The sequence below is a fragment of the Trachurus japonicus genome, chromosome 1 (genome assembly GCF_045865225.1).
Source record: "Trachurus japonicus isolate A0001 chromosome 1, Traja_1.0".
NCBI classification, from domain to species: Eukaryota; Metazoa; Chordata; class Actinopteri; order Carangiformes; family Carangidae; genus Trachurus; species Trachurus japonicus.
Window position 1 is genome coordinate 1,986,966 of NC_140907.1, and position 25,185 is coordinate 2,012,150.

At 40.9% G+C, this 25,185-nt stretch overlaps 1 protein-coding gene across 1 annotated transcript in view; it reads right to left on the bottom strand.

Annotated features, from left to right (window-relative positions):
- Positions 1 to 25,185, bottom strand: part of rims1b (regulating synaptic membrane exocytosis 1b) — an 84,086-nt gene that overhangs the window by 57,673 nt on the left and 1,228 nt on the right. Inside the window, exon 2 of the mRNA XM_085767306.1 lies at positions 1,103 to 1,316. Coding sequence (XP_085623432.1) covers positions 1,103 to 1,316 — 214 coding nt within the window. The remainder of the gene's footprint in view (positions 1 to 1,102; positions 1,317 to 25,185) is intronic.

The following is a 25,185-nucleotide window of genomic DNA, read 5'->3' on the forward strand; positions in this document are numbered from 1 at the left end:
TTCACCACGCTATGAAATAATCATGTAACATTACGAAACAGAGTTGTTTTCGAGGCAAATGCATAGCCGGAACTACATTCCAGACACGGCTGCAGGACGGAGTGATTTCTGGGTATTTGCTTCATGTGTCATTAATGTCACATAATCATACATGATTATTTCATAGTGTGGTAAATGTGCAGGTCACAACTTATCTAAAAAGAGCGTTTTGGAGTTGTTGGATTGTGTATTTAGTTTGATGAGGGAAACGTGGAAATACCATGTGCCTCTGTAGCGTCTCCGCCCCACCGATCTAAAAACAATTTGCACCGATAATCAAAGGTAATGAACCTACTCCTATGACTAGGGATTATGGCAATAGGTGACTTTGCCAAAATGGGGTGAACTATCCCTTTAACTGAAACAGAAGACAGCATCCCCCCACCCCCCCGGAAAAAAAAAAAAGCATTATAGCGGAATGATACAAATGACAACCTCTGGTCAGGACGTAATCCGCCTAGCAACAGGATGCAGAGATCTGGTAGGACCTTTGAAGTTGGAGTGACAGGCTGTGTGTCCAGGCAACTAAATGCACAACTAGTCATGTGATCACAAGTTGAGCAAAGTCTGTGGGGAAACTGTGATCATGATTCTACCTAAAAACAGACTCTTGGCCTCATCCCCCCACCCTTAATTGCAAATGTGAGCTGACTGCATCTGTAACTCTCTCTGGTCCTGGTCTTTGTTTAGACATGTTGCTTTAGAGAAGCAGCACTGTCACTGCCTGACATGCGTGCTTAATGGCTGCAGTGCAATCACAGGTGACAAGAGACAACACAGATGCTGTAACGTGTAGTTTCATGTTCTCGGTAGCTTAAGGTCAATTTATATCCATACCACAACAGCTTCAGACCTAAAATGGGTCTTGAGGACCAATGACTGGTGCCAAGCCATTCTTCCAATACACTTTGTCCTCAACAAAGTGTGATTAGGAAGCAAAAGAAGCAGACAATAACAAACACGCAAAAGCGGAGGGAACGGATGTACAGCAACTACGGCAGGAATGAGGTGAGTGTGAGAGGAAGGGAGGGAAAATGAGAAGGTCAAAGGTCAGGTTTCTCACATTGTTGGAGCGCAGAGAGACCCGCCCTCCGCAGCGAGCGCAGAATTTGGTCTGGCAGTAGGAGCAGAGGTGACCACAGCCGTCTGCGAACTTGGTCTTGCGGCAGATACCGCAGGTGGGCGCGTCGTCCTTCTGCTGCGTCTGCTGACGTCGCGTCTCCGCCCCGATGCGACGCACCTCCTGTTTGTAACTCTCGAACTGCTGGTGCAGTGTTCTGCAAGGAGGAGAGGGGGAAACAAGTTGAAGATTAGCAGTCCATCATGCACGCACAGACCTTTTGTACTGTACTTGATTAATTTTCATCTTGTGTTAGCTTTCTGTTACTATCTTTTGTGTCCTAAAATAGATAGATAGATAGATAGATAGATAGATAGATAGATAGATAGATAGATAGATAGATAGATAGATAGATAGATAGATAGATAGATAGATAGATAGATAGATAGATGTACATTATTAATCCCGAGAGAAATTCAAATGTGGTAGAACCAGTCACACACAACACGACAATAAAAACAGATTATAAATAGCTAAAAAAAAAAGACACAAAACAGCTGTAAAATACACTAAAAACATTGTTTTTCATCTCTTGGTTACATTGTTAGTCTTCCTTATCCATGAAAAGGTTGGTTTTAATATTTCTGGTGTGGGCCCCTGGGCCTTTTTTTGTCAGTATACCCCTTGACTTCAATTTAACCCGAGTCTTAAATCGCCTCTAAAACACACTAAAAACAATTATTTATCATCCCATTTGTTTCTCATCTCTTGGTTACGTTGTTGGGCTTCCTTATCCATGAAAAGATTGGTTTTGCACTTATGATTTGAGTTTTAACTCTAATTATTGTTCTTATCGTTATAACCGGGTAGAAACCGACCCTAACAACACAAATGTCATAATTTTAATAGAGGTTCCTGATGCAATAGACAAATGTATGCATTAAAAACCTAAAAACGGGCCAGTGGCGACCCTATAGGTTAAACATAACCCTCCAGCATCAACCAAAATAGGAAAGGTTGTGAGGGAATTTTTGAATCAGTGATTAATGTTATAAATAACTGAACCTACAAGAAACAGAAAGTGAAGTAATGCACGCACATGTTTGAGAACAACATTTCAGTTCAGGCAAAAGAACTGGCAATTAGAGCACAGCTTTGAGAGGTGCCTTTCAAAAAATCGTACACGCAGTTAAACAAAACTTCAGCTGAGTTTTGCTCTCCGTGGCTCAGAGCCTTTCCCCTCCCCGCTTCCTGGGACGCCTATGGTGGAAAATAAGAAGTGTGAATTGCAAATCAGGCCATGTGAAAACACCCACAATGTTGTCTCAACAAAGCTGTCAAAGGAACACTGCATTAGCATAGCACGGCTCATATAGGGGACCCAGACAGGCGCTTTAATTGCCTCACTGAGTGAGAGAGAGGAAGGAGATGGCTTCATTCACAGCTTTGCAAGTTCATTTGCGGTATTGAAGAAGTAGACAAACTCCAGTTAAGTCTCTGGCAGCACACCAACTTTAAAGCTGTTTGTTGAACTTATTTGTCAATGGAAATCATCAAGACAATGCAGTACGCTGTGATTCACCCATTTGCTGAAATAAAAATGAGTCATTCATATTAAATCCGTCAACACTAATAAGAACACTGAATACATGCAAAGCCTTCAACACCCCCAGCTCTCTGATTAGTCCTTTCAGTCTATAATCTGGACTCACATGTCTCCACATCGCAAGGTAACTTTTAAATTGCTGGTTTCATCCTCTCAACAAGCAAAAATCTCAGTGACATGTATCACCTGGGTCTGTCGAAAGCCGACATGTCCTCCCGTCTACAGAGCTCAGCTGCTGGGTAGGAATGAGGTAGAAGATAAAAAACACCTGATCTGGTGTCAGCAGCTATTTGTGGCAGAAATAAAACCAGTAACAGTCTTCCCTACCATGAATACCCCAAAAGTCCAGAAACAACACTGTGCCTCTAAAGAACTCTTCACTGAAAAAACAAAGTTGTCCAACAAAAAATGTAATTCAATGCCAAATAAAAAGCTTTTGTAAGTCCAGGAAATGAGTAGAAGCTGGTGGTTGATTCCTCTAATCACTGTGTGTGAGCGGGGCTAGAGCGCACGCCGCACACGGCACACTGCCACCATGCACCGAGGAAACAGGGAGGTGACTAGCAGACGGGGACACATCTCAGCCAATCAGCTGACAAGGGAAATTGTTGGAGACGGGACAGTGATGTCACAGGGAAGGTTGAAAAAACAACAAGAACAACAAAAACAAAACAAGGACTACTTGCACTACCATATCGACCACACAAAACATATTCACATGCCCAACCTGAGGGGGAATTCATTAGGTGCTCACAGTACATATCACATCCTCTTCTCAAATATTTTTGTATGTTTCAAGTAGCCAAGTTAAAGCAGAAGTAAGCGATATTTTTGTGTTAATATAAGTCTTAAATAGTTATATCTTCCGACAGCAATCACTTACATAGAGTGTTTGGACCGAAACACGGGTCTCTCTGTCCCTCTGCTCTGCTCTGAGCCGAGGAGAAAACTTTTCTCGTATCCTACAAGTTTTATCCAATGAGGAGAGAGAACGGCATGCAGGGCTGTGTGTGCAGCCAAGGGATGCCGTGAATGTGGTGACGTAGGGACGAGGACCAATAGATCCATGACGAGGGCGGGGGCTGCTAACTCCATCGGCTAACAAGACGTTATGGTTAGCCGAGTCGTACCAGTTCGATCTGGTACGAGTTCACGGGTCGGAAGTTACGAGTGGCCGTTATAGTGACTTTCACAGGTAAAACAGGTCGGAAAAACACGAGTGGGTTGCCTGGAACGCTACAAAGTCGTAAGTTGTGACTTGAAGCTGTAATTTACGGTTTCAAAAGCCTGCCTGGAACGCAGCATTAGCCGAAACGACCGGATCGCTTACTTCTGCTTTAAATGCTGACGTCAAAGGAATGTCTGGAGTTTGTCTATCACTGTCACTGTCTTGTCTTGTTATCAGCATGTAAATAAAGAAAAAAAGAAAAAACAAAAGGAATGTCTGGAGGTGACTTTACAACTAGCCACAATAACCTCAGGGCTGAACATCTGAGCACCAGTACGTTTATCTTTATGTTTATGTATGAAAAAGAAAAGAGACAGACAAGGAATAATAGTTGAAAAAAAATCAACAAGAAATGAAAGAAGAATGAAAAGCTTGGTTGTCAGACATAATAAATATGACAATTTTATAATAATAATAATAATAATAATAATAAGCAGAAAGCAAAGAAACCATCAAACATATGAAACAGATAACAGGAGGGGGAAGAATATGTATAAAAAATAAAATAAAATAAGTAAAATGTTTTTAATTCCATCCCCTTTCAATAATATTGTTTGCACCAACATACCCAACTTAACAAAAAACAAGACAATAAGCTAAAAAAGGATTGATTTCAAATAAATACCAAATTAATAAATAAACAAGCAATAACCCCATCCCAACATCCTTTTCTATTCCTAAATAACTTTCCCTGGTAGTAAGCTATTTTTGAACTTATTTGCTTATTTGACATGACTTGACTATGATATTCTATGAGATCTGTAAATCATAATACTTTTGACAGTAAGAAGAATAATGATTAGTGTGATCATGTCATTATAGATCATCCATATTGCTCGTCTGTTGTTGCCCCAATCCTTTGCTCTGTGATTTAAAAATGGTAAAACTAATGAACAGTAGGCTATAGAATGTGATCCAGAGCCTGCTTTGCATTATTTTTTACTTGAATGCATCATGACACTTTTGTACATTTTTTATGTGTGATTTAGTTGAATTTATCATGTATAATTATTACCCCAAATACTGTGATACCGTGACAAAGTGCCCAGATACTGCCATAGCATCCAGAAAAAACAAACAAATCATTTAAAAACAAAATGTTTGGATTTCACCTAAATGATGATAAATGCAGCACGGAGTTGACACGAATACGTCATTCAAATGGAAAAAGAACACGACACCGCCGCAGCAGCGACGTCATATACTGCACCTTTGACCCCGAGAAGCTATCGATCCTGCCAATGGCAGTCCGGGGGGCTGAGCCGAGCACAGGCGCCATGGGAACAGCTGTCAGAAACAGAGGGTGCGCAGCCGGTTGCCATGGTAACGTGGTGGCATCAAGTGCCGGGTGACAATGGGTGTCAGTGCACCAGCTGTTCCTGCTCTTAGAGCCACGGTTTGCATCCGTCTTTTCTGCCGCTTCCACACGTTCAGCAGACAGACACTGTTAAAGCAGCATGAGGCGACTTTTTATATAAAAATACATCTCTGTTCTTCTCACCTTAAATCACAGAGGAGCTCTACAGCAGCGGGGAAAGTCGCATCCTGTCTGTCTGACTCTAGATTTAGCCTAGTAAAAGTCTAATGTAGGCGAGGTCTGGACTATTTCCTGCTCACAGGAAATGACTGAGTTTAAATGTCTCCTCGATGCTAGGAAGTCAGTAATATTCATTCATATAATATATTATATAATATTTTCTCATATATCTTTGAGTGTCTATCATTGTTTTGTCAGAAAGGTTACCTAATAGCTGCCAATATGCAAAGACATTATGGCTAAACACAACACTACTCACCAGTGAACTTATTAACATTCATTTTAATTCATGTTTCTGTCTCTTTGAACTACTGTGGAAAATAATTACTACCAGGGGTACACTCTGTTTCATTGTGTCGTAGCTGCCTGGTGGTGCTAAAACCAAACTAAAACAGTAAAGCCTGGCCAAACCAATCAAAACAAGTGGCTGACCAATACTACAACAACATGGGAAACTATGCGAGTCCGGTTTTGCTAACCCTCCTCCCGGCCATGTGCATTTGTTTTCAATGGAGGCAGCAAGTAAGCAATCAATAGAGCAGTACGTAACATTATTTATGTGTTAAGTGTATATTTGTAGTCAAGTGTGTTATAAAAGAGATTACGGTTTACGAGGCGCGTTTGTGTCGCGGTGCTGCAGAGACGAGAGCTGGGACACCGGACAAGGTTGGTTTTCAGCCAAAAGCCGGTGGAAGGCAGAGAGCCTCCATTCTCCCTGGAGCTAGTTACACGTCATTGATTTAACCAGCACTATTACTCTACAGCTGTTTCATTAAGGTAAAAATGTAGCATAGTTAAGCTAAAAAATCCTGCATAGTTCCTTTTTTAATGCAGCTTTAGATCATTAGGGTTTTATCAGTACTTATGTTTCATAGTTCATCCCTAAAAAGAAAAATGCCACATCTCATGCATTTTTCCCCAGCACATGGTCATCTAAGTATATGACACATGGCAGCCTGCCATCACAAAGAGAAAGTGTCAGACGGACATATTATGAATGGTGGAATTCATACAGACTGTGAAGTTTGCAGTCACAGTGACATTTCTTCTCAGCTGAAAGAACTATCTCTGAAGAATTACACATGCATCAACAAGCACATTAAGTACATACAGAGCACGGCCGCCATCTGTAGTCTCAACAAACCTCAAAAATGGAAAAATTACACCCTGTTAATTAACAATGTGCTTCATGTTCTCTGAGTCAGCACATAGCTCCACTAACCCAATTCATCCCTATTTTCAACCAAATGAATGGAATCATGAAATCATCTTTATTTTAATCCTTGAATCAGCACAGGATACATGAGTGAGCCCCACCATACACATGAGTACATGATCACACACAGACGTGTCCTCTCCATGTAGGGACATGCTCTCTGTGTTCACTCTACTGTGTGTTCATCAATTACATGCCTGAGCCTCCTGCCTCCCTGGGGGTCAGCCACCATGCCTGGGATCACAGGTGGTGAAGGAGTGCTCAAATATTTTATTGGAGCTGACAGGCTCTTTCCTCAATTGATGGGATTCACCCAGTACAAACTGAGAATATAAGCCTTAAAACCATAAAACCAAAATGGTAAATGTCTACTTGAGGAAATATCTGCAGGTGTTCCTATAATGATCTCAATTACACCTGTACGTTCCTTGCTAGAACAGGCCATAAACTCTGAGAAGGGCCCGATGTGGACTCTATTCAGTCATTGGCAATACCATTGAAAGGGCATATATTATTATTTATATTACTGTAAACAGATATTTCAACATTTTGGCAAATTCTCCCATTGCCATAATCCCTAGGAGTAGGTTCATTACATGTAATTGCTGGTGCAAGCTGTTTTTAGATCGGCGGGGCAGAGACGCGAGCTCTGCACTGTTTCTTCTGTGCTCCAGAAATCAGACATGCTTTATATGAGTCAGATTCCTGCTGTGAAACCGGCCCAGGTATTGGTCAGATTTATTCTGCGCATTAACAACTTAAAGGGATATTTCAACATTTTGCAAGTTCGCCCATTGCCATAATCCCTATAGTCTTAGTGGTAGGTTTGTTACCTTTAATTGTCAGTGCAAGCTGTTTCTCGATAGGCGGGGCAGATATACGAGCTGCTCAGCTAACACTACAGAGGCATATGGTACTACTTTTGCCTTTCCCTCATCAAACTCATCAAAATATACAACCCAACAACTCCAGAATTTTCTAACCATTTCCACTGCCATTCACTGTTCCAATTCTAGGCCTATATTTATATTTGTGTATTGTGCATTTCTCTAAATGTGCCCCAGTGTCACATAGGAACTGGTATACAGTACCAACAATAGCCCGAAAGCCGAGACCAGGGAAAGGAAAAGGCTGGAGCCCTACTGATGGATTTACAGCTTTTAGGTGCAAACAACTAACATTTCGATACTGTGTCTTCATCACTCATATATCCTGAAATCTTTCCTGTCCAAACGCTTGAAGATGTTTACAATTTGTTTTGACAGTTTTGATGAAATTGATATGTAAACACGTAAAACAGGTAATATGCTCTGTCATCTCAAGACCATAAAATTTGACATCTTAACATAAAAACGTGTAGACGTTTTGGACATCTGTTGATATCTCATAGCAACAACTCTATGTAAAACTGATACAGTCCACAGTTGCCTATGTCTACTGTAAGCTATGTTTACTGTTATCTAATAAATACATTTTAAATGTATCTGTAATTCTTAAAAGTACACTGAAAAAGTGTGATCTAATGTACTCTAATGTGTTACTATCCAGCACTGTGAGCATGTGGCTGTGGCAGACTGTGACCAGAGGGGTTCAAGTGGTGTGAACCAGCTGAACTGTGGCTGTCTCCTCTCTCTAAGTCAACACCATGGGCCAGCAGGGACAGCCAGAGAGCCAGATGTGGGTTAGCCCAGTTTTGGTCCTGTCAAAACAACTGTGCAAAGGAAAACACATACAGTACATGGTACATGTACATGCATGCACATGTACTCAAATATAAAGGAAATGTGACTGGCATAAAAACAAAATACATGTTCATCATCGTCCAAAGACTGTCTCCTCCTCTTACTCCATTTCTGTCTCTTGATCTCCCTCCTCTCTCTCCAATCCTGTCTAATTGTTGGTGTGGAGTTGTTAATTAGCACCGCTATGAATACATTGCCCAAGAACGAAGATGGGAAAGCTACGTGTGTGTGTGTTCCTGTGTGTTTGTGTGTGCAGAGCAGTACTATTTCTGTCTCATCAGCCTTGCAGAAGACTTTCTCAGTCGGTGAAGACACAAGAACTTAGAAAAGTAGTCCGTATGTTTCAGTAGAAGGTGCTAATGGACCGTCTGCTAAGACTCAAAATTCATCTATCAAACTCAGTTCGTTTTGAAACAATGCATCTTCAGTTTCACACAGAAATAAACAAACACAGGCTTCTCATGAATTCCATAGGTGGAGATGGTAACATAATGCCAATGTTAATTGCGCAATATGAAGTGCAATCTAGAAAAAAAACACATTTTGCACATGGGAATCAAGTTATTTGCACATGGGAAACATGTGGTTTTGGCCCAATTTACACATGTGCTCCACATGGTAACACATGTGATCCATGTAGAGCACATGTGTAAAACATGTTGGAAAATGGGTTCATATGGGAAATTACATGTGATTCACATAAAATTGGGCCAAAACCACATGTTTCCCATGTACAAATAACACAATTCCCATGTGCAAAATTTTTTCATGTGAATAACATGCAAAGTTCATGTGGTTTTTCTGTAAGGTACATCTATGAATAAGAAATTAGAATTTTTTATTTGATCAAATATAGATAATGATCTACAATCTAAAGATCTACTAAAGGAGGTAGCTAAGTAGCCAGGTATGCTGCTGTAATCCATCCCTTACTCTGTTCTTGGTTCTGAAAAGACAAAAAGACATCACCCTCCAATCCTCTCGTGTACACTGTGACGGCATGTGAAGAAATACTAGCCCTGTGATTGGACAGTCACTATTCTACCACCTGGACTGCTGTAACAATACAAAGTAGCAGTTCTCAGGGGTTTGGAGCTTTTAGATAAAAGAACAAACAGGTATGAATGATGGATCCGTTGGCCCAACACCCCATGACAGTGCAGTGAAAGAGTGCTGAAGGAAAAAACATCTCTGCCTCTGATGGAGCCAGAGACCAGTGATGACGACAGACACGTTGACACATGCTGTGAGGAAGCAAGGAAAGGAGGAGGATGAGTGATCTGAGGTAGTGAATGAAAGAGAGCAGACACAGACAGGGAGATGAGACGGTGGGGTAAAAAAAAAAAAAGCAACAGGACGACAGGAAGAAGAGGTGAAGAGTATATACGCACTCCCAGAAGTCCTTCCATCTCTAAAAGAGATGGAAAGACAAACAGCTGTCTACAGGAAGGAGGAGGAGGAGGTGGAAGGAGAACAAGTGAAAAAGCAAAGGATGAACAAAGAGAGCCAAGACGGAAACAAGCGTGGGCCAGGGACCAGTGGAGGAGTGAAGCCAATGCATCCGGAGCCACTCTATAAATACCACTTGAGGAGAGGAGTGAGTAGATGATGGAAAGAGGATGGAGACAGGATGATGGAAAGAGGACGGGCAGGATGAGAACAAGGAGAGGTAGTATAGGAAAAGAGTAGATGTTGGGAACACTGGAAATGTGTTTATAAAAGAAAGAACACTGGTGTTTTATTGAAATGTGTCAAAAATAAATAAATCCTGGAGTCAGTGTGGTGTGTGAAAAGTGAAGTCAGGACAAGAAGAGCAACAGATGAGTGCTCAACCAGACGCAAACATCTTTGTTGTCTCGTTCGCCGCCTGCCATGTCCTCCGTCACGATTCACACATATTTGGCTTCCTCCGCTGTCAGAAGGCTATTATATGATACTACTGTCATAACGCTAGCAGGAATAAAGCACCCAGATGGTCAGTGTGTGTGTCTATGTATAGGCGCAGCATTTCCTCTAACAATCTGGTCAATCCTTCCCCGGCTTGGTGCTGTTTGATTCCCAGCTGTCATTCTTTCCAGGATCCGGTGTCACAGCCACATGTCTTCATACTGTATTCACATTAAGCCTGCTGCTTTAATACACAGCTTCAGGGGGAATGATCATCACTGAAATGGAAACTGAATCTAAATCATCAACAGGCCCTTTTACACCTTTTTAACCTTTTTTCTGAACCAATCCTACCAATTGCTCTTCACTTCACACCTCACCTGAAGTCAGAGCCAACATTATACAGTATATATATATAAAAAACTATAATCATATGCTCTGATATGAAGAATCAGTAGGGTACTGATTCTTCAGTAGGGAAGAATCAGTAGGGTTAATGCAGCAATGGGCTGCATTAACATTAGAATAGCATGTAAAGGTTTATTTATGTCAGTAATTCAATTCAAGAAGTGAAACTAATACATTATATAGATCCATTGCACACACAGAGAAGACAGAAATGTTGGCCTTCTGAAAAGTATGTCCATATACAGTATACTGTATATGCACCATAACTTGGTTTGGGCTGTTTGAACACATGGAAATTTAATTTAATTGATTGAGATGCGCCTGTATTTTCTATCACACACTGGTAGCACATCAGGGGCAGTTTTGGAGTTCAATATCTTCCCCACAGCTTCCCTGATTTGAGAGGAAGCTGTAGAACTATGCTTCAGTGTGGTTTGGCTCTAAGTGTCCCAGGTAATGAATGAATGAATGAATGAAATAGTTGTGAAAACAATACAAAAAGGTAAATTATTTCAACAAATAAGCCAAACACAGTGAAAAAAACATGTTACCAAACAGGAGTAGGAAGAAGTATTCACTTATCTATCCCTTCCCCTTTGCCACAGCTCAGTATCTAATCATTATCAGAATAAAAACTTTCATTCCTATTTGGTAACACTTTATAATAAGTACACATTATTAAGTATTAGTTAAGCATTAATAATAAATACTTATTATAACGTGTTACCCTATATTCTATATGTACATAAGCATACATACACGCCTACGCACCCACTTACATACATACACAACCCATATACAAATAAACATACAAGTGTTATATTATACTGAATATATTGTATCATAAACCTTTGATGCTGTAGCTGGTTTTACACATAAAAATGTATTGAAATACAAGCATTCCGGTTTAAGGAAGTTAGCAACATAAATGAACATTCTTTGAATTCAGTATGACATAGTATGACATACTTCGTCTTCATGGCAAGTGAGTCTTGAAAAATATTTAAAATGTCACTTTCAAAAACTGATCAAACAGCATGCATTTGTATTGATGGAGTCAGTGAGGGGGCTGTGGGGTTGCAGAGGTTGGATTAACAGATTTGATGTTATTTATTGTACATCTGTTACAGATGCATTGCCACTGTTGCTGCTCCATCACCATACAGGCAGAGTAATTCCTGTACCTATGACATCACACCCCAGCAGCCCCTCCCATAGCGGCTGCTTAGATGTTGATAACTCTTTTTTTATTGATGCTGTGAGTGTTTTACCTGCATTTATGGAGCAGAGTGTTTTTTTGGCATGGACTGCTCAGTGAGTATGTGCACATATTTGTGTGTGTGTCCATCATTAAATTGCTCTCTTCCTCTCCCATTTGTTTTTTCCTTTCTTTTCTTTTCCTTTTTTCCCCTTTCTTTCATTTCCATCATTCCAACTCTCCCTTCATTCCCTTTATGTCTTCTTCTCATGCCACACTCTCTATCTTCAGTGCTGCAAATTGTATTCCACTCTTCCAAAAGCCTAGTAATTAATAAAAAAAAAACTGTCTTTGCCACATCACAGTATATATATACAGTTCACTTCACATTGTCCTTCTTTCTGTTCCTATTCTTTCTCTCTTAAGTACAGACACACACTCATACACAAATCACATGTAGAGTACAAAGCCTCTGACCTCACACAGCCTGCTGGGTGATGATGTGTAAGCCATGACTCTAGCTGGTGGAGTAGTCATGGAGTAATTATGGGTGATCTCTAATCCCCCTCAGTCTATCCCAGCAGCCTCAGCTAGCTATAGCTAGCTGCCGGTGTGTTTAAACAACCAGCTCTACTGTTACTACTGTAGTCAGTTTGACTGGTTTGACTAGAATATACGTTGACTTATTGACATTGACTGATACATGTCATCCAAAAGATGAAAGATTATGTCATTTTATGTCTTGTTATGTTATGTTATGTTATGTTATGTTATGTTATGTTATGTTATGTTATGTTATGTTATGTTATGTTATGATGTTGTGTTATGTTATGTTATTATGTTGTTTTGTTATGTTACTGTATGTTTTTATGTTATGTTGTGTTATGTTATGTTTTTATGTTATGTTATGTTGTTGTGTAATGTTGTGTTATTATGTTGTTATGTTATGTTATGTTATGTTATGTTATGTTATGTTATGTTATGTTATGTTATGTTATGTCATTTGTCTTGCTTCACCAAAGTAAAAAAGAAAAGAAAAGGGGAAAAAAAGATCTGATTTCTAAAAAACAATAAAACAGATAACTCAAATCAATTTTAAAGCAACAATATGCAAGTTCTGGAAATCAAACTAGAGCTGCTAACCACTCTGCTCCTCCCACCCTCCCTCTCTCCTGCCCAGCCCTTCACCTACATCCTCATCTATCTCTGCTAATGCAGCTGTGTCTCAATCCCTCTCTCTCACACACACACACACACACACACACACACACACACACACACACACACACACACGTAAAAACACATTGACACATATTCTAAACACAAATCATCTCTCTGTGACATAACATGAGCTCAACGCATGTTTGCTTGTTTGCAGTGGCAGCTCTGATGTTATTTAAATGACTATAAAGAGAGATTTTGAGCGGTGACTGGTGTTACCAGAGTATATTATAAACTGGAGTCCCACACAAAATTGTGTGTGGCCACTCATGATATAATCCCATCACTTCCTCTGACCACAAACACAGACAGAGATGGAGGGAGAGGGATGTAGAGAGCCTGGTCAGGCCAAGTAGAATGGATTCTCATTAAAGTTTAATGCTATGGAGGCCTGGGAGCACTAAAGAGTCGACTCACCAAGGCTCACTCAGGTCTCTCACTCCCAACACACTCACTCACTCACTCACTCACAGTCCCACCCAGCTACATTGAGAACCAACAGTTCTTCCCATCGCCTGACTGCGAGACGCCGTACCCGTCCTGCCGCTGTGGCCAATGATTAACCAGATCTCAAATCAGCACAGCTGTACCAACACACAAGGATGAGGTCGTTCCCCAGTTCACGCAGAACAGAGATAGCTCAGTGTACGTTTTTAGAGAAGAACAGATTTAGAAGATGTAGGTGTGACTGTATGTGCTTTGTAGCCAAGAGCGGATTCAGGCATTTCAAACATACTGTATGTGATTGTTAAACACATTGTTGCAAGTGAAGTCCCTCACACACATAAATAGCCTCAGTGCAGTCATCCGTTCTTTATTGAGGTATTTCTAATAAAGAAACAGGTTCCATCTGTAATGAACATCATCTTTTGATTCAGGCACTCCTTAAATTCAGCGATGGATTGGAATTGAACAAATTGATGCTTTTACATTTGGTCTTTTGAAGATTTTTCTGCAGCATTTCTATTTTTTTCAGTTCTCCTTCATCCATGTCAGCCGTATCGCCAGCTGCGATTTGAGTGAACAAAACTAATGTGACAGCCACATGTCTGAACACACATGACTGTGATATTAATTTGGCTAATTGCCCAGTCCTAATCAGGTTGGAAGTTTGGATTACGCTACAGTATGTCAGTATATTTCCTTTATGCTTCTACTATATAGCAGCCATCACACTTCTGGTTTTATGCTTTGGACAATCAAACCTGGCTGCAGGGATTTTCTTCAAGGGTTGCCATGGTCTGTTGTCCAAATATTTGCGAGCCACTTGTCCAAACAGCCCAGTATCATAGGATTTATAATCGCACTGGACAAATCGGGCTCTTCTACTGTGCGTCCAATACATTCAGTATCAGTATCGTATAGGAAGTGTGTTTCAATCTGACCTGCCATATACACAGTTGCCCATGAAGTTGGAATAATTTTGTTTTCAGACACATTCCTCTTTTTATATCAGTAATCACCTTAGAACAGGTGCTATGATTACACACTGAGTCCCAGTTTCCAGTTTTGAGAAGATATACTGTAGGATATACTTTATCTATCAAGAAGAAATCACACTGTCACAATCATTTCATCAGAAGAGGTAAAAAAAAAAAAGTTTATTCCACCTTTATGGGCAACAGTGTAGCCCGTATGTATCTATGCTGTCCTACGAACATAGAAGCATCTCCTGAAATAGACATCCTACAGTACAGTGTCTGGCATACTAGGCCTTTGTCGCCATGGTTACAGATGATTTGTGCACACAAGATCTATGGGCTTGTTGTTTACGGAACAGTCTCTGTCTCTGCTCTTTACGTAACAAAGCAGAAAATTGAAAGGGTGAGGAGGTCAAGGTCATGGACAGCTGTGCAGCTGACATCTCCAGTTCACATCCCACAATAATCTGCCATTAATGTTGCCTTCATCAGCCATTTTAACCTTTAACAGTGTTTCCCCAAGCTGTGTGCAGATATTGTGGAAAGAAAAAAATGGACGGTAAACACAACTGGATGGTAAATCAAACATTAATTTGTCCCTACTGTAAATGTTATCTGTGTTTCACAGATCACATTCTATCTGCTAATAGGCTTCTAAAATATCACTGTGGCGCATCAGGACCCTCCTTAATAGAAACTGAGAGGCTGGACCCAAACCATAAAAATCAAAAATTCACGAAATTAAGGTCCAAATTAAGTGTCCTCATACAGTACGACTGACTTTTTAATTCTAATGAAGGATTTTGTCTCAGAGAAACAAGGTGTCCCCAAACTCTGTCTTTGCGTTTATCAAAAGCAGAACATTTTATATTGTGTTTTTAAAGTTGCATTTAAATAGGCTACCGTTAAAAGGTGCATGTATGAAAAAAACAGAAGACCCACACACAACATGCAGCTTCATAAGACATGCAGCAGGGATGACAAACTGCACAATGTCTAGTCTACATACAAAAAAGATGTCACACAAGCACAAAACACGTACACACATGCACAGACACACACAGGCTCTGTTACCCCCCACACTCGCCACCCAGGTGTTGCAGACACACCCGAACGCCTTTGAGTTCTTTTACTGTAATTAAGAGCCAAAAGTGAAGATCCTATCCAGCACACTTTGAATACACACACATAGCCTACACATACACATACACATACACATACACATACACATACACATAAGGAGCACATAGACTCTCCGGCTGTCTGGAAAAGGAATGGAGAGGCTATAGCTAGACAAACTGTAGCCTACAGTAACAAAGGCATTCTGTCTTTGCAAGAGCAAACGTTCAGCAAGCTTTCATCCGTAGGCCAACGACACAGCAACACCATCTGGGTTTGTGGTGCAGTTGGTGTGTCGCTTCTCATAAGTACTGCAGCAAATGTTCTCAGACATACAGTATAGATGCTGTGTGTGAGAGAGAGAGCATGTGGGGTGTGAGAACAGCTATATGAGCTTATATGAGCGCCGGTGTAAAATAGGAATGCACACACCTCCTCTTGCACATATACATACGCACATGAATATAATGCAAACATTACACATTGTAATTAGTGGAATTCAGCAGCCGGTCAAAACTGAAACAGGTAAACAAGGGGTGGGGGGGATCCTCAGAACATCAACGGCAGCCAGTGAACTGAATATTTAAATATTTCAGGAACCGCTTCCAAGTGTGTGCTATTTTCAGACCTGATCCATAATTCAACATTAGCATTTTTTCTCCCAGAAACCTTGAAATCCTTAAGTCTGCTCTGTAAAATGTTTCTCTTTATCTCTGCTGAAAGATAGTACCAAGTTAAAGGGAATCCTTCTTTTTTTGTGGGAAAATTTGATAAGTTTAGCAAACAAGCTCAAACTGTCCCGGAAAGACAACACAAGTGTCCTACACTTGAGATGCTAGCTGAATGGTTAAAACAGGAATGAGCATTTAAATAAAGATTCTGACTGAACATTAGTTCCATGACCTGTTAGGTCTAGTTGAATAAACATGCTAGTTGAACTTTTTGGCTGGGACATGTCAATGCTGCTACGAGCTAAAACTCAGAACACAAATTATTATTGTATGTAGCAGCTACATTGTAGCTATCAGGTGTGGGCCTCAAAACTGGCTACATACTAAGCTACTGGCAGCTACTGTACTATAGCTAAAACTCTTACTAAAACTCTGGACTTATGAAATTCAACTTTGATGACCAAGTGGGAATGGTACACACCATTTAATATGTTACTACATCACTAGACAGCAGGAAAGGTGTAAAGAGACATCTAGGCTATTATAGTAGCCCTACAAAGAGTGTCAGAAATGTTCAAATACTTCGTTATTTTCACAAAGTCAAGTAAATTGTCTAAGAACATCAAGCTCAATGCTGCAGTTCTGCTTGGAAACTTTCCAGCATTTCCATACGTTTCTGTCCCTGTGATGAGGCCATGGCCATCAGTGAGCCCTGAAAACCTTTCATTTGATTGAAACTGTAAGAATCCAAAAACCAAGTACATTAGCAACATCGAATCTTCAACTTAGTGTGTCTATTTTAAAACTCAGTGACTTTATACATATTATCATTGTACTGGTGGGTGTTCAGGCCTATGTAACAATCCTTCCTTGCTGTTCTTTGAATGCTTGTTCTCCACATTACAGCATATCCCACATTAACATCCTGTTCAAGCAAAAAATATATATATATTACACTTCCATAGTGAACCATCTAAGAAGATGTGAGTCCCTGCAGCAGGTCAGACAAAGAGGAAAGACCAGTGACCAGGTTCAGCAAGTTGCTCTGATCCAGCCTTAACTAGACTAATGCAGTAGTGCAATCTCCGTATCAACGCTTTACCTGAGTGCATACATTTTCAGTTGACTGCACACAGAGACAACAAAAGGTATGTCTGTTTTTTTATGTGGAACTTTGTAACTTGAGGACGACTTCAAATTAATATCTTATCATATATTATCATCCTATAAGGCCAATAAGGTTAACATGTGACCTGATGCAAGGGGTGAGAGTGAATCAGTTAAGGTGACAAGTTGGGCACTATTAAACCTGCCTACTTTAAACAGAGATGAATCTATTTCCCCTAAAATCACAACACAGTCTGATTTTGACCTTGTCACCAACCAACAGTTGACTTCTTGGTGGACAGTTAGCAGCCATATCACAAAGCAGATAGGGAGGGGGACTTCACTGCCCTCTAGATGCACCCTGTAGCCTGCAGCCTTGGGGAGCCCTGGAGAAGAGAGATTAGCAGTGTGTGTGTGTGTGTGTGTGTGTGTACTGTATGTGTGTTTGAGGGGTGGGGTGGTGGGGTGGGGAGTTACAGAAGCTCTTTCCTGTCTTTCTGTCTCCCCCTTTTCTCTCTTTCCACTGCTCTAATCCTTAAAACCACTAAATCCTCCCTCCTCTCCCTCCTCCTGTGCCCCAGGTCCTGATTTCTTCGTCTGCCCATCTGGTGTCAAGGAGCAAACTCTGCCCAATCTGCACCTTGTATTGTGCATTTGAGAGAAAAAAAGGTAAATAATACTTAGAATACTATTGCTGTTTACTTGTACTTTTGCCTTGCAGAGCCTCATTTAACTCCCCCCCACCAGCTCCCCCGGCCTGAAGGCTCTGTGTGTACGTCCACCCCCGTCTGAAACGTCTACAACGTCTCTGCTGAGTGCATCAATATTTTACACATTGCTTCTATATTTACATTTTGGAGACCACAAAAGCTCCCAGCGGTGACGGTAACTTGGAGCATTGGGCTGCAGAGACAAGATTTCCTGTTGTACTCAGACAATCTTTTCTTTTCTTTTCTTTTCTTTTCTTTTCTTTTCTTTTCTTTTCTTTTCTTTTCTTTTCTTTTCTTTTCTTTTCCTTTCTTTTCTTTTCTTTTCTTTTCCTTTCTTTTCTTTTCTTTTCACCTCATGTAGTAACAGTGGTTAGTCTCTCCTGCGCTCACTCTGACAACTCTCCTCTACAACATCCTGTGGATTAGGAAGTCAATGGAGCTTTAGCAAGTCAATGGAGGCACTCTCTGAAGTCTACAGTGTATTAGATGTGACCAGTGTTTGAAGGCAAAGCCCAGGTGCTTGGCTTCTCATGACCCTGCCACAGCAAACTGTTGGCCCAGAACCGGGTGTTCTGGCTCAGCAGCACATCAGGACACTTCAGTGTCTCTCAAGCTGGAGGTTAAACTCATGACAGATAAAGTCCCATATCAGTATAACCTTATCACTGCCAGCTGCTCAGGTCTCAGGCAACGCTGCAACCACATTGGACAGTGCTGACCAGGTGCAAAAGTATTGATGTGAGTACAAAATGTTCTTTTTGGATTGTGAATTCTCACTGCTGGGGGGAAAGCAGGGTTGGCTGATTGTGGCTGCCTCTGTCAATGAGGATGAATTTCATGGATAAGGAACTAACATATCGTCACCCTATTAAAATAATGGCCTAAGTCATTTTTTCAAGTTTTCGGGAAAACACAAAAAACTTTGCCAAATTCAGAGCATATGATATTTATTAATCATTTCAATCAAAAAGGCCTTGACAGTGGATGACTATTGACATACATAGAACGTTGTGTGTTAATTATGTAACATTAAAGAATAAAGTGACTTAGGCCATTTTCCGAACATTTTCGGGTGACTTAGGCAAAGTTAAACCTGGCTTAAACTGCCCTAACATTCCATAGTACAAACTCAAAACTGAAATTACCCTGAGTTAAATTAACTCCTGTGTGGTATTAGGGTCAAAAACGACCTGGTTGGCACGTTTAAGAGCAGAAAACACCTAGTAAACAAAATCTTTTGGACTTGAAATTCGATGGCCCAGACTTCCCTCTCCCCAGACACTTCCTCTAGCTCTTCCGGGAGGATACCAATGTGTTCCCAGGCCAGCCGAGTGACATAGTCACTACAGTGTGTCCTGGGTCTTCCTCAGGGTCTCCTTCTGGGGGGGGCATGGCCATAACACCTCTTTAGGGAGGCGTCCAGGGGGCATCCTATACAGGTGCGTGACAGAACTCCTCACCCTATCTCTAAGGGAGAGCCCCGCCACCCTGCGGAGGAAACTCATTTCGGCCGCTTGTATCCTGGATCTTGTTCTTTCGATCATGACCCAAAGTTCATGACCATAGGTGAGTGTGGGAACGTAGATGGACTGGTAAATCAAGACCTTCTTTACCACAACAGACCAATACCACGACCGCATTACTGCAGCTGCTGCACCGACCTGCCTGTCAATCTCGCAGTCCATCCTTACTCATGAACAAGACCCCAAGATACTTAGGCCCAATCCCATTTCTCTTCCCTTAACACTAGCACTTGGTTCTGAGTGGCCTTCAAAGGGAGATTCCCCTTGACGATGAAGATAGAAGTGTTAGAAGTAAAGATCGTACCCTACGCAATGGGACACCACTCCTACGACGTAGGAGCACTTTCCCTCGCTCTTGAAATAATTAGGACACACTACCCCTACATGAGAATGTGCAAAACTGAGTGCTTGGGTCAAAATCAAGTGGAAGTGGGTAAAGTGGGGCAGGGCCTTAAACTCCTCCATTTGAGGCAGAAACTCTCCCCCGACCTGGAGGTTGAGAACCACGGCCTTGGATTTACTGTACGTTCACACCAAAAGCTTCCAAAGCGTCAAAAACGCTCGAGGGTGGGCGTCAGACAAGACAGCTTCCAAAACTGCAAATATTTTCAGCCGCTTTGGCCGCTCGTCAGGTGACTGACGTCAAAGTTCGATCGCGCTGGCCATTGGGGAGCCGAAATACAAAAAAAAGAAAAAAAAGGCAGCTGACGGACATCTCTATTCTGACAGGCTGCCGCCGGTTGCCGCTTAACCGCGTCATAGCTAATTACCCTAAAGTTAAACCTGGCTCAACTTCTCGTCTGGTGACGCTTTGGACGCTTTGGAAGCTTTGGACGCTCTGGAAGCGCGGCAACGCCTGTTGACGCTTTGAACGCTCAGTGTCGCCAGGCGCTCATTGAAAATGAATTGACTTCCGGCGTTTTTGACGCTTTGGAAGCTTTTGGTGTGAACGTACAGTTAGAGGTGCTGATTCTCATCCCAGGTACTGAATCGTAATATGTATGTGATAATCCATCGATCCACTGATTGATTATCAAAGGCTTCGTTGAAAACAAATGCACACGACCAGGAGGGATGTTAAAGCAGAAGTAAGCGGAATATTTGTGTTAATATAAGTCTTAAATAGTTATATCTTCCAACAGCAATCACTTACATAGAGTGTTTGGTCTGAAACACGGGTCTGTCAGTCACTCTGCTCTGCTCTGAGCCGAGAAGAAAACTTTCCTTGTATCCTACAACCTTTATCCAATGAGGAGAGAGAACGGCATAAAGGGGCGGTCCTCTCTGTGTGTGCAGCCAAGGGATGTGCGTGAATGTAGTGACGTAGGGACGAGGACCAATAGATCCATGACGAGGGCGGGGGCTGCTAACTCCATCCCCTGACAGAAAGTTAGCCAAAACGACCGGATCGCTTACTTCTGCTTTAACAAAACAGCGGAGAAGTGATCAGACTTGCAGATTCACTAAATGATGCAATTTATGAATCGATGAAAGTCGTAAGCCATGTAATAGGGGATAATAAGTATAAGTTAGATGTTACATGTTTATTTTACTTGAAATTTTTGAGTTTAAAATGTTCAATTTCAACTCAGTAAAGTACCAGTGTATGCAGGAAGCTAAAACCACACAAGCGTTAAATTGCCCAAGTCAGACATTTTATCCCAAAGAATCAAAAAGTTTTGACTTAGGCCAAGAATAAAATGGCCTAAGTCACCCTCTTGACATAGGCCATTGTCTTATAGGACATAAAAAGCATGATCCTCTCAACTAAGGATTAAGATTTTTTTACCAGAGGTGGCCAGCATTATCAGGAGATGATTTAGGCCAAAAACTCATTTTCGTCAAAAAATGACTTAGGCCATTATTTTAATAGGGCGACGATATGGTATAAAGGACACATAAAGCAATATTATAGTGCAATAAATCAGACCAAAAAAAGAAAAAAAGATTTGGGGGCGCTGTATAGCTTAATAGGTTGAGCAGACACAGAGGCTGTAGTCGTGGCTGCAGCCGGCCTTTTGATGCATGTCATTCGCCCAATCAATAAATGTCAATAAAGGTGTAAAAGCCAAAAGAACACTAAAAAAGATTAGCAAAACTGGATACTTATAGCCTAACAATGAGACTGAACATGATGAATCTAATCGAATGTGATCTCATCTCCTACCCTATCCTGTCATTTCAGTTGTTGCCATTTTCCTGTCTTGACTGTTTCTTACATTCATGTTACAGTACATAAGTACCCAGGAAACTGCAGGAAGGAAACCTTTATTCTTCAGCCCCATCTCCAAAGGTCTAGAACCACACAACAGTGTCTAGAAGAAACTCCAAAAAGCTGTAACCACATGGCCACCTGCCACTGTATTCAATGGCTCTGTGGCCAAATAAAGCCTTCTAGCATTTACTTATACTGTGTACGTTTTTAATGAGGACAATCTGTCTGTGTCTCATGTTTTCTGAAGAATTCTGAACTGGTAATTGCATATAATTTACACAGTAAAAAGTTGAAAATATTTCAAATAATAGCCCCCTTTCAGAAAGTAAATGATTCAGATTAGATGATACAGCACTACACATCTTATAAAACTCAGTGATGGTTCTGTATCTGACTTACTGTTTTTAAGTTTGGGGAGGTGCTTGCAAAACATACTGTATGTTCAATCATGTGCAAGAACAAGAAGTCAACATACAGTAGAGATCCATCCAACACAAATTTTGCTTAGTTAGAATTATTGAAATTCCCACAGCTAGTAGATTAGCTTACAGTATTCTGCAAATTTTGTAAAGGGCTCTTTACCTCACAGCCTCCAGGAAAGTCATTAACTTACATTAAATGAGAGTCAGAACCAAATTGACAGAATATTGTATGATGGTGAAAGCGATCGCACCTAAGAATTACTCATCAATCAATCCAAGAATCTAAAACAAAAATATTAAAAAATCAGTTAAGCCAGTTTGTTGAGTAAATACAATGAAATGGTTGATAAGGTTTTGTTCTGTTTCATGGATTGTAACCTGGAACTCACAGAGTAGAGTGGGTGACTGTATTGACCTGCAGCTGTTTTATTTGTTCAGTATTGAATTATTTGATGTGTTAATGAATAGTTAATAAAAGAGGGGCTGATAAAAAAAATAAAATGCTCCTTTTCATTCCAGACTTGAGATTTCATTTTGGCATTTTAAATGTTTTGTTGTTTGATTAAATAATTAGCATCAAAGTTGCTCTAATAGCAAACATGTAGCAGCACACTCCAACAAATAACTCAACAAACTGATCATGCCCAATGACTGTATATTACAGTGCCATGCATAATCAAACTAACCTGGGAATTTGGATGAATGGCAGATTTGCTTTTGTATTCTTTCTGCTGTAATTGCTAAGAACAATACAAACATTGCATCTTGTTTGCACTCTATTATTGAGATGTCCTGCATTCTCACCCCTATTTTATTTTATTTTATTCATATGTACAATGATAAAAACAAGAATCCTATTTAATAATACAAAGGCAAATAATTGTGCAGGAGAGGAAAAGGGCTTATATACAATCCTTCCCCTCAATACAAAATCACTAAAACAGATCAACCAATAGAAAAAGAAAAGAGAGGAAAAAAACCCTAACCCCTTAACCACAGAACTACCAGTAGCCTACAAATGATCAGTCCACATATAACATCATGTACATGTGGAAGGCTCAACAACTTGCCCTCAGTTGCAAAGCCATGTTGTCTACAAGATCCAATTTAACACTGACAGCTAGTGAAATGTAAAGGGAAATATTATCCAATGAACACAACACCATTGAAGTTAAAGATACTAATTTCCTGTAATGACTGTCTGAGATTTAAAATAGCATTTCTGGGTTTTTTCCATTCATGTGTCTATGTATGTGATATTTGTTTGTTTGTTTTTTACAACTAAAGTATATCATTGTGAGGCCATTTTTGAGAGAGAAACATTTAGTTCCCTTACAGTCTAACCTTATAGTGAGGTTCACACAGAGTGACTGGCCCTTAAAGGGATACTTCACCCAAAATCGATAATTCACCAATTTTCTACTCATGCCAAGGAAGGGTTTGCAGAACTTTTGGAGTCATCAAAACACTTTTGGAGTTCCAGGGGGGGTCCGGCTGGCAGCGGATTTTCATATAATGGCGGTGGATAGAGTTCACTTTAAATCGTCCAAAACACACACTAGGAAACATCCAGATACCTCCATACTGCTCGTCTTTACTGACCCAAGTGTCCTGAAGCTGCGACATGAAAAAGTTGTTCGGAAAAAAATAATGTGATCTCTGTTTTTAGCCTTGTTGTAGCAGTAGCTCCCAGTGGCTCTGTTGATGTTTGTGCACATGCACAAGATTTGCTGCGAGATGTTCTTCCGTGTTTACATCATACATCCAATGGTTTACAACGACGAACGAACATCTCGCAACATCTTGGCTTCAGGACACTTGGGTCAGTACAGACGGGCAGTATGTAGGTATTTGGACGTTTCATAGTGTGTGTTATGGACGATTCAAAAGTGAACTCTATCCGCCGCCATCATCCATTGCCCCTGGAACTCCAGAAAGTTTTCCAAACCCTTCCTTGGCCTGATGGTGAGTAGAAAATTGGTGAATTATCAATTTTGGGTGAAGTATCTCTTTAACATTTCTCCTTGATACCAAAAGCACATCACAGGTCTCCTCAGGACCACTCAGTTCAAAATAAACTGATATTAAAAACCAGCAACTGTTTGCATTCTGATATTGCATGTCTCCTTTGTCCACATTGCCCTGGTCCCCATCAATGATTAGCCAGATGATGAAGCCATTATTGACCGAACCTAAGCCTGTGTCTCATGGAACATTAAATACATCATTTCCTCTCAAGGGGCTTGAAGCAGCTATCACCCAGCATCCCTTTAGGTTGCAGTCAGGAAATGAAAAACAGCCATTAGAATCAGACCAAGCCAGAGTGCTTGTGCTGTAGGAGGCTACGCACGCTTGCAAAGACAAGATCCTTTATTTATATATTTATAAAAAAACAAACACAGCTAGGGCCCTCACATGTTCCAGTGCAGGTGTGGATGGAACAGATTAGCACTCAGGCCCCAGATCAGCAAATTGCCATTTGCTTGTGGTGGAGAACCCAGAGGCTTCCAAATGCAATGTAATAAAGCCTTTGTACGAGGAAGCTGAAGCACACTGTGTCTCTAACATCATGCGTTTGAGCAGATAGTGAGTTTAAAGTGACCCACAGCCATCTCCTGCAATGTAACCATGATGCTCCTCGGGTGGCTGGCAGCTCCTGTATCCCCTCCCCTCCCCTCCCCTCGGATACGTTATCACTGATTTATTCCGATTCTAACACGGTTCTGTCTCTTACTATTGGCGATTGTTTGACATCTAGTCAATATTCAGAGGGCTGTCAAAGGTGCTGGGATACAGACGGTGTGCTTTTAGCCTACATCGCGTCCGGTTCAGGCCTGCTAAGATTGCCAACCACA